At 45.3% G+C, this 11,312-nt stretch overlaps 1 protein-coding gene across 3 annotated transcripts in view; it reads left to right on the plus strand.

Annotated features, from left to right (window-relative positions):
- The window catches only part of DCX (doublecortin), a 161,240-nt gene that overhangs the window by 23,439 nt on the left and 126,489 nt on the right, over nt 1–11,312 (plus strand). For all 3 annotated transcript variants that reach the window (XM_019521520.1, XM_019521521.1, XM_019521522.1), the window contains exon 3: nt 8,395–8,735. In XM_019521520.1, the coding sequence (XP_019377065.1) occupies nt 8,395–8,735 (341 nt within the window). The remainder of the gene's footprint in view (nt 1–8,394; nt 8,736–11,312) is intronic.

Raw genomic sequence — 11,312 nt, forward strand, 5'->3', positions numbered from 1 at the left:
ACTGCAGCTGCTTGCAGCCCGCATGGGGCTGCCTGTGCCCACTCTGGACAGCCCCATGCAGGCTGCGAGCACCTGCAGCATGGGGTACCGGGCATGGGGCAGGGGAGGGGCTGCTTCCCCCCACCTGCACTCAGCTTTTCCCTGTGCTCCTTCCCTGCATAGAGAAAAGTGGCCCCTCACCTGCCCCATGGCCGGCGCCCTGTGCTGCAGGCAGTCGCAGCCCACGCGGGGCTATCTGGAGCAGGCACAGGCATCCCCAGGCTGGCTGCTTTCTCCCCCCCCCCCACGCACTCAGCACCACCTTGTAACCCGGCCTCACTGCCAGGCTGGCAGTGGGGCAGGGTTACAAGCTGGTGCTGAGCGCAAGGAAAAGTGGCCCCTTGCCCATCCCATGGCCAGCGCCTTGCACTTCAGCCACCTGCAGCCTGTATGAGGCTGCCTGTGCCTGCTCCAGACAGCCCCGCACAGGCTGCAAGCGCCTGCAGCAGGAAGCACTGGCCATGGGCCAGACAAGGGGCCACTCTTCCCCACACTCAGCACCAGCTTCCCTGCTGGTGAGCAGGGGGTCGGGGCTGAGCGCTGCCCCCTGCCTGTACCGCAGGGCTGTGGGGCACTGGGGATGAGTGAGTGGGGAGCCAGCAGGAGCACGAGGCCTGCACCAGTGTCTCGGGGCCAGTGCCAGTGGGGCCCAGAGCAGGGTGGCAGGACTGTGGGATTCCAGCCAGCAGGGGCTCTATGGAGCCGGACCAGCTCCCCATTCCCTGCTGGTGCAGGCCAGCCCAGCTCCACAGAGTCTTGCCGGCCTGTGCTGTGCTCTGGGCCCCACCAGTCCTGGCCCAAGATGGTGACCAAGGGGCGGGGCACCTGTCAAGGGGTGGGGCACCTGTCAAGGGGCAGGGCTACCCATGCAGCCCTTGACAGCCTGCCAAAACTGGGTAAGCGGCCCTCCACCCAAAATAATTGCCCGCCTCTGATTTAATTGCACATGTAGATGCACCCAGTATGTATCTTATTTAGTTTGTCTATTAAGGTGCATATCTACTTTGTCTTCTGACTAATATAACTAACTACATCTCCATGGAACTTTCCTGCTTGGCTACCCATTGGACCAGCTTTGGCAGGAAGTGTGGAGGGTACTATTAGCCCTGCCTAGCCTATAGACAACTGAGATATATTCTCTCAGGATAAGGAAGGTCTAGACCAGGGGTGGCCAGAGTTACTCACCCTGAGAGCATCACTGAAGTTCTCCACTGATGTTCAAGAGCCAGCGAGAGAGCGGGGGGAGGGGGTGACCTGGAGTTGATCCGCTCTGGCTTTCCCCTGCGGGGAGAGCACCCCAGGGTAAGCAGCACAGCTGTAGCCCCACCCCGGCTGTCTGGTGCTTGAGCCAGCAGTCCTGGTAGAAGTTGGCAGGGCTTCAAGAAGCGGGGCAAGAGCCACAAATACTGTGGCCGGCTCACAAGCCGTGGTTTGGCCACTGCTAGTCTAGACCCCCAGATTTCTGTCTTAACTAAGTGTCACAACTACTAAGCTATTTGGCAATAATAGTCCCAACACTGTCATATCAAGGAGTTGCTAGCCATGGTTTTTGCCAACTACAGTTTTGGGGAGATTACATGAATGTATGCACCCCTGGGGTGAAATTGCCTCACAAGAAAGCATAAATGGAGTTACAGGCCTGTGTGGGTCTCCTAGATCACATCTGAGCATGTGCAGTAGGCTGTTTAGTCGTGCAGGCTCTAAATGGAGATGCATAAAGAATCTAGAGGTCTTACTGGAACTATTTACATGTCTGAGGGATGAAACAAGATCTAGCTTTAAATGAGATCCTTCAGGAAGCTTGCATCAGAGGATTGAACCCAGACCTTCTGAATGCTTGTTTGATACTTTTCTTTCTGCCTAGGAGCACTCCCCTAGTGTAATTAATAGATTGAGGTAGGTAGCATCTTTTATGGCAGACAGTACATCTGTCCTACTTATTATCCCAAGGCTTGGTGCTGCTTCCATGCAGATGGAGATTTCATTTGAATTAAAGATCCTTAGGTAGGTAACTTCAGTCAAGATTTCAGATGTGTAATATGTGCATCAGCTGACAACTTGGGGCCTAACCTGATAGGCAGTGAGAAGAGTAAATGCAGAAAGTAGGTTGCAATTGTTATTTGAGTAGAAGAATTTTAGGAGGCTGTTAAAAAAACCTCCCTCCTCTGTTAGGCTTAGCAGTGGTGACTCATGTTTTAGGCATGTTACCTTTGAAAGCCAGTGTCTAGTGGAATATTAGCCTATAGCATTCTGCTGCTACATGGATTAGTCTCCAAAGAGTTAACATTAGCAGTGGTTTGGATTGAATGTAAAATCAACCACACCCAGTTTAAACGCATTTAAGACGCTGAGTAGGATTTCTGCTGGTTAAATCAAGTCTCATTACAGAGAACTACTTGTGTTATAGAAGCCATGTTAATAAATGTTCTTAGACCTTTTTATCCCGCAATGCCCTAGAAGAATCCCCTCTCAACTCTTGACTGGACCTGGGGGTACTCAAGGGAGAGAACTGAATCCAAAGAATCTATCTCAGGTATTATAAAGAGCCAAGTGCATGTTGGAAAAGGGGGAGTTTTAATAATGTGCATGTAGTATGGAGGAGTTCATCTGGCCAATGGTGCGATTTATGCTAAGTACACACAGTCAAGAAGCCTGAGGCTGAATAAGTTTAGTCTTTGCAGACTAGTCTAAACTGCACAGATTAAATTGAAACAGAAGTGAAAAGGCTTCATGACTCAGACCTTTCTTAACAGAAGTGAAAAGACTCAAGACCTTTAGTTCAGGAAATGCAGCCACATACCTGCCACGGCTCAGGCCTGAAGCCAGGGGGCACTAGACCATGACTCTCTGGCTGTGTGCTCACTTCCTTTTCCTGCTGCCCCCATGATCTCTGGGACTTGCAGTCCAGAATCATAGCTGCAGGGCTCTGCAGGTTTGCTCATCACTTCTTCCTGCTTCCAGGTACCCCTGGGATTTGTAGTCTACTGTTGAAGCCAGCACTAAGTTTGAGCATGGGAAGAGGTGTTTAACTTTCTTCTCTGGTCTCAGACCCCAGACAGGGTTTGCTGCCCCCTGCAGACTGGGCTGTATCCCCAGCTAGGCTTGCCCCCTGATCCCCTGTCAGCCAGCCCTCACTGCCCTAGCTAGAGCCCTGCTCTCTAGAGGAAATAGCATAGCCCAACCCAGGACTGAAAATCATGCTGGGGGACTGTAATTTAACTTCAACCAGGAAGGGGTTTGGGACAGAAGCTTCATAAACTGATTTGACACAACTCAGTTAAGTCTGATACGAAATTCAACCAGGTTTATTTTAAACCAGCTTCAGCCATTTTGAAATTGGTCTATGTGTACTGAGCTTCTGTTCTGTTACAGGTTTAAACCAGTTTCTGATTGCTTAAACCAGTTTGTGTAACTTCTGTCCCTAGCCTTATTGACTCTACTACTAAATTTTATTGCATTAGTTAGAGGAGCTCCTGGTAACCTGTTGCACTACTGCATATGACTAGTGCCATGATCCAAATCGAGGTTGGGTAGTTACTTTCTGCCCACGTGAATTATCCTGCCAGTTTCCATTGGATTATTTGTCTACTTGCTTGTAGAAGAACTTAGAAAACAGAAACACCTTCAACTTCTAACTTCAAAAAGCTGCGCTGAACAAATATCTAAAGGGCTGAAGAAAGCGTCAGAGAAGAGGGGAAACCATGTTCAGGGAGTAGGATGCCCTAGGGTTCAGGGACAGAAATTGAAAGCCCAGTCCTGCAGAAGGCAAGGTGCTAAGGCTGGGGTCACAATTCCACACAACTGAAGTCGGGCACAATGTAAAATGCAGGAACTGAAGACAGCAGAACGGAGAAGCAGCAGTGCCAGTCCTAACCCACAGGAGACTCTTTAGCAAAATAAACTTTGGCAGCTAAATTGGCAAAATTGCCTCAGTCCACCTTATCCACTCTTGCCTGCAAGGTTGTCATGCAAAATTTATACACTTAGGCAAATTTGCAAACTAAGAACCTGAAAAAAGGTTCCTCCATTTTTAAAAATGTTTAGCTACGGAGGAAGGGAGATCACAAAGGTGGGTTTAAGGTTTACTGTGAAAGAGAATAGTTGAAAGCTCTCCACTTTAGCTTAGCACTCTTTTAAAAAAGTGTGTGTATATATACGTTTGTAGAGAAGATGTGTTTTATTTAGTAGCTGCATAATCACTCTGCATCTTTACAGAGCGTCATGAGAAAGTAATTAGATATAATAAAAGCAGCAGTTAATTTAAAGTCATAGTGGAGTTATTAAATTCAACAGGAAGCTTAGCTTCTAACATAAAGTATAGTAATTTTGACATGACTTTGAACCAAATTCTTACCTGTGCTATGATAAAGAAACGTATGTCCGGACTAATTTGGTGCCTTGATAATGCACTTCTGTAGCATTTAGGCATCATATGAAGAGCTCATGATAAGCAGCTGCAGTGTGTTGGCGTTGTAACACAGATGGGCTTTGCTTTCACTATTCTGGCATCATGATAGAAGATACTCCTGTAGCTGTCTGGCTCCACGATGTTACAAAAAAATCCCCATTGGCTTGGTACCACATCAGCAAGAACTTTTTGTTAATGGCATGTTACTTTATTGCTTTAAAACCCCAAACCCACAGTACTGTGCACGTGAGATTTTGTTTTGAGGTGGGGAGGACAGGTCTTTGTGCTGTGAAGCTTCCATTTGGATTGTGCCTGGTGAATGCAACAAAATGGCTGCTCCTTATATCTGAATAGAAGTGCACTCTTGCTGTCTTACTGAACATGTGCTCAGCAGCTTAATGACTTATGCATGGGAATATTCATATCAATCTGACTTTGAGCTAAGTGTATGAGCAGATTTTTGTAGGAGTGCAGCGTTTGGGGCAAGAGGCTTCTCTGCTTGGCTGTTTTGGCTTTCAGCAACCGCTCTGTGCCCTTTTCCCGCATTCAGTCTGATGTATCACGCACGTCCTCAATCACGCAATGCTGTGGTTATGGCCGTTATATTTCTCCATGACGGGAGAAGTCATAAACCTTGACCTCCCATTAACTGCTTAGGTGAGAGAGACACATGGGTAGAGAAATATCCACGGCCCTCATTTCCCCACTGTCTGTCCTTGGAAATCCTTTGGTGTTGGAAGCTTCCTAATGCTCAGGGTGCCCGTTCACTGTGCTATCACTAGGATCGCTGGTGGTGTTGTTTGATATCAAATAATACATCTAATTAATAAATAGAGCCTTAGGCTGAGAGGTAATAGAATATTACAAAAATGCCTCCAACTGGCACATGAAAGGGGAAAGAAGAATTTAAAAGGGAATCTTCCCTGTGAGGAACATAATACATGTGATATATTTGAAATCGGGGGCCGCCAAATAGCTGAGGGTTAGAATGTAGATAAACTGAAGTTGAGATTTAAAGAAAAACCCACGTGCTTTGTGGCTCAGGAAAGAGAAGGGATCTTTATTTTCCATGTAGATCTATTGTCCTAGCTCAGTTTTTCTCTGCACCATTTCTGCTTCTGTTCTGGATTCCAGAGAGCCAGCCGCGAATCGTAGCAAAATTCATACTGGGTTTGTGATGTGAACCAAGTGTTCATTAAGGATTGGGTTTAAAAAGAACGTTGTGACCACAAGCCCGAGTTGAAACGCCTGCATCTGAAACTATTGGACTTCTCAGACCCACTATTTCCTGCGAGAAAGGGAATATTGCCTTCACTCCACTGGAATAGTGTTATCTATATGCTAGAGATCTGCACAGCACAGAGGAACGCCAGCGGTTTCTGCTGGAGCAGCCTGTAATAGCACTCCACAAAAGGGCACAGGAACCTCTGCCATTTATTTTAAAATGTTAATTTTATTAGTGGAAAATATTCTTTGTAAGGCCTTGCGTGTTTATAGAACGCTGAACACATATATACTTCGCTCGTCCGTGGCATTTTCTATCCAAGCTTTCTAAAGTGTTATGTAAACCTTAATGAAGGTGAGAGCTATTACTGTCTTTATTTCATGGTAGTAACCAAGGCATAGATTAGTTAAGTGACTCCAAGGAGGCCTATGGCAGAATTGGAAATAACACCCCAATCATGGGATTCCCCGTCTTGTCCTTAAAAGTAACATCATCCTTCCTTGGGGACGTGCGTGTGTGGGGAGCCCCATGCCAGCCAAGGATGATGGGCCTAGAAGGGCTCTGGGTTTCGAGGGGGGCTTGGCTCTCACTGAGCGAGTCAAGCTCTTCTCCCTGTGCTTCAGTCTCAGAAGCTGTTTGTGGACCTGGATAAAAGCAGGGCCCCTCCTGTATACCAGATGCTGCTCTGCTGAAGCACATTAATAAGCAGCAGTTTATCATTTATTAATCTGAAAGACTTAAAGGATTAGGTGCCACTGAAAGATGATCAAGATCTCCAATGGGAATTCTTTATAATGGACAAAGCCCTGTTGGATATCCTTATACTTCTACTTAGTACAATTCTAGATGCATGAGGAATTATGATGCTTCAGCTATAGGCAATATGCCTAAAATGTTATGGTGGGAACCTGCTGGCAACAGAAATGTCACAAACTGAGATGTATACGGTTCATCTGTGTCCTGTAATGAAATTACAGCCTTGCTGTCAATTTAGTTGGTACCTGAGTTTAGTTAAAAATATTAATCATCCCAAGTTTCTTGCCACTCTTTCACCTCTTGTATCTCACTTTCTTGCGGGACATTTTGTCATCAGCTCCCAGTTCCTGTTCATACATGGTTAATTCCTCTCAGCTTGACTATTTGCATATCATTGTGTAGCACCGTGAATGCACATGCCTTGCAGCCCATTTGAATACAAAGCGCCTGTGCTCCCGGAGCTAAGCATCTAAAAAGAAATGTAAGCATTCTTCATTCCAGGAAGAACAGAGGAAAATTTATATGGGATATTTTTTCTATTGCTTTCTTATCCTGATGCCAAACTCTGAGCAGTAATAAAGACGTAAACGCTAAACACATATTCGCTGTAAGCCTATAATCTTGTATTATAAACCTATCAATGCTGTGCCATATGTCACATGAAGGAAGCTCCTCACTGCCTCCATTAGTTTCCCATGCAGTCACGAGGACACCAAGGGCTTGATTCTTCTTCTGACATGTACTTTGGCTTACACAGCTGTTATGACGGCTGTGTAAAGGAAACAGAACCAATGTGCAAACAAACTACCCTGGTGCAAGTGAGTGGAGATTTCTGATTTGGTAGCATTTGACATTTGTGTATGCACAAGGATTAAATGCTGATCTGCAGTCCCCAGCAGTGGAGGGTTAGGCCAGGAGCATTTTTATAGAAGGTGGATGTCAGGGTGAATTGCATTTGAGTCCCCAGTAGAAAACATGCAAGAATATGCAACAAGTTCCCCACTATGGTCTCTCACCTGAAATAATTCAAACCATAATGTTAGGCTAGGTTAGAAACAGAGACAGAGAAGAAATGTACTATAAAGGGCTGCAAGATCATCTTAAAAATCCATTAAACTTTCCAGACTCCTGCATAGGCTTTTAATTTCTGTAAAAAATCATAACAACTATATAGAGGGAGAAAAATTTATGAGCTCATTTTATCCTTCAGCCCAAACACTGCACATTTTTCTTTTAGCGCACTGCTTTGTCTTACATTGTCAGCCTGAACTGACTCAGATGGTTGGGCTCCTATCACTTCCCTGAGGAGACTATTTTACAGTCTATCCCCTCAGTAATAAATCTCTAGGGTCCTTCAGATTCCCTCAAAAAATAAATCCATACAGCTGTATATGTTCACATGTTTCCATGGCAGCTGAAATGGTGATGAGCATGATGTGAAAGCCCAGGCAGGCAGACAGGAGTCCATAGATATGACTGCAAAACACAAAAAAAAGGCTGAAACTAATTCTGAACAGCTGGGTTTTAATTCAGAGGTTTGTGGAGCAGGAATGTGACCTCCTAGCCTGGCTACTAAGCACAAGTAGATACCTGGGTCCTTTCAGTGCATTTTCAGATCACACTAGATGCCTCATCTGCTTGTTGAGGTAGATAAACCTTTGAAATCCTGGCCTTTGGTCTGTTGGTTTTAATCCTCCAGTTTCTGTTTAGTTTAAGGGTTGTGTATTGGCTGTGGGTAGTTCATATGCCCTTGTTTAGGGGAAATGCTTGCTTTTAGCTGTGTTGTTATCACTATGATATTGCAGTAACAAAGACTTAGGAGACCTAATCAAATAACAAAAAATGACGTTTCTATGAAAAATGGAAAGAAAATGTTGGGGGAAAGACTGAGAAACCATTCTGTTTTCCAGCATCAGCATCATATATTGGTATAATAACCTCTGTCTTCATTTTCTTTTTTCAATAGGGGAAAGTTACGTCTGTTCATCTGACAACTTTTTCAAGAAGGTGGAGTATACCAAGAATGTGAACCCCAATTGGTCCGTCAATGTGAAGACATCAGCCAACCAGAAAGCACCTCAGTCTCTGGCCAGCAGCAATAGTGCTCAGGCAAAGGAGAACAAGGATTTTGTGCGGCCCAAGTTGGTGACCATCATCCGTAGTGGGGTGAAACCCCGAAAGGCTGTTCGTGTGCTCTTGAATAAGAAGACTGCACACTCGTTTGAGCAAGTTCTTACTGATATCACTGAAGCTATAAAACTGGAGACAGGAGTGGTCAAAAAGCTGTATACTTTGGATGGGAAACAGGTAAGGCATTTTGCGAACTCCTTTTCTTTCTTTTAGCTAATCTTATTGCATTGCTGACTAACGTGAACAATTTCTGAAGCCTATAATTAACCTGAGAGAGCCCGTGCCATCTGTTTTTCTAGAAGCCAGACTTCTCATGCTAGTGGTTATGTTACTAAATTGTCTCTGGTATTAATATCAGGCAAAGAATGCAGCCAACCGTCTGGGTGAAACAGATGCACTGTCCTGAACACCCGGGAGTTTTGCGTGTTCTCCAGATAGGTTCCTAAATAAATAAATAATTCAGGTGCCTTGTACTGTAGGTTGACTTGGCTCTTAGATAATCATAGCCAAGATATCCTGGAAGTATTAGATCAAAATCTTCTACTAGATCAAAATCTTCTACTTGACTATCTTTGTTCTTGTCAGGGGGGTAATCAGGATAAACTAACTCAAGAGTAACTCTTCTGACTAGCTCTGTAGCTGGCAGGAAAATCTATGGGTCATGTGGTACCTTCATGGGTAAAAATGTGAACCTTCAGTCGAGTGGATTATTGTGAAATGCCTCAGCTGTACATATGCTGATGAGTCAGGGACATTTTTGAAGTGTGCCTCATTGCTGTGGGATGGGTAGCAGACCATTTAATGAGGTCCTGACACCGCTCTTAAAGTTGCAGTGGCGTCCCCCTGAAGGAGTGTGGAGCAACTAAGGGACTTCATGTGGGAAAGCTGTTTGGTTAACTGAACAGCTGTCAGTGGCTCCTGGAACTGAAGTGAACGTTTTTAGCCTCTGTTGCTATTTTCTTTCTTTTCTGAAAGAGGCCATAGCTGTAATGATGAAGCCTCGATGAAGGTTATGTAGAACAATCTACTCATAGTGGAGATTGTTATTCTGGATTTAAATCCATTAACCATCTTCTGAAGAAGATATGAACCTTAGTATTGGCTCTTGAAGAATAAGCCAAAAGTTACATAACGTGCTTGATATAAAAAACATAACAGAAGTGCTGCGTTAATCTGCAATGTATGTTAGTCCCTATATTTCCTTGGGTTCAGAATGTAAACTAACGTTCAGCCCAGATTAACTGCTTTGCCTCAGTATCTGGGTTCTCACATGTTAATTAATAGTTTATTATGAATTAAGAATGGGAACTTTTTATTGGCCTGTCAAAGCTAGTCTTTCAAATTGTGTCAACTCTGCATTCCCCTCTCACCACGGTTTATAGTCTGGTAACTGATGCATCTGTTACCATGTTCAAAACCTCAGGGTATTGCAAAATAAACCAGCAATACAGTTACTGATGTAGGTGGAATATCAAAAGTAGACTAAGAGCAAGGGGAAGAGGAAGAGAGATTTAAAATGGGTGAAGGAAAGGGATAGGCAAGAGAAATGGAAGAAACAGGCAGAGCAATGTCACCTGACCTGTTGGCCACAATCTAGTAAGGGGTGTGTGTGTGTGTGTGTGTGTGTGTGTGTGTATACACACTCCTGTATAATTTAATATTCTATATATCACACAAACACATACATATTAGGGCTGTGCAAAGCTTCAGGTGGTGATTCAATTCGGAGGACATTCAGCCCTATTCGATGGCTGAATCTGAATCAAATCAGGGGACCAATTGAAAGGTCTGAATCGAATCAAAGCTCTCCGAAACTCCGAACTGGTAAGTCCTAGGGGCAGGGGAGGGGGTGCTGGGGGAAGGGACCATGAGGGGACCCCTGCCAACCCCCCCCAACCCGCTCCCTCAGCCTCCCCATGGCTGCCCCACCCATCCCAGCTCAGTACTTTAAAAAGAAAAAGCCCAGTGCTTACTGGGTGCTTCTGGGTGGGGGGGGCAATCTCTGCTGACCCCCACTGCTCCATGATGCATGGGGGTCTCTGCCATGGGGGAGCTGGGGCAGGCAGGGCAGCCATTGCTGGGCTGGGAGAGCAGGCGGGGGATGGGTCAACAGCTGAATCTCTGAATCAGATTTGACCAAATCGAATCGGGACAGTGATTCACATCACCAAATCGAATCACTGTCCCCCAAAAATCAGCCAAATCCGAACTGAATATTAGCCACTTCGTGCAGGCCTAATACATATACACTCTCTATTTCTGGTATATATTCTGTAAATTCTTATCTTATGAGAAGTTTTGAATGCATAATTCTGACAGACAGTAGTCAGTTTTCTGAAAAGATGTACTGTATTTACTTGAATCCAAGATGACTTCAAGTTTAAGATGACTACCACCCCCACAATAATTAGATTATATAAATGGAAAATTGTAAATTTATAATACTTTTTTATTTGTAGAATCTAATTATTGGAGGGTCATCAGAAATTTGTTCCCAACCAGAGGGGTAGGCAGCCTGACCCCTGTACTTTGTTCCCCCATAGATGCCCTACTACATGCATTTCTGCTGTCTGCCCTGTAGCAGGCTGGTAGGGGGCGCTCCTGTATTGAGCCACTCACCTCACTGTGCCCCACCACCTTCCAGGCTCTGAGTGCCTCCCTGGGGGTGCTTCACATCTGGCTGACCCCCTTCCTGGAGCACACCCACTAGCCTGGGGTTTCCACTGCCACCACCCAGGGCTGGGCTTGATTCTG

This window comes from Gavialis gangeticus, unplaced genomic scaffold, assembly GCF_001723915.1.
Source record: "Gavialis gangeticus isolate Ggan-Ray unplaced genomic scaffold, GavGan_comp1, whole genome shotgun sequence".
In the NCBI taxonomy this organism is placed as follows: Eukaryota; Metazoa; Chordata; order Crocodylia; family Gavialidae; genus Gavialis; species Gavialis gangeticus.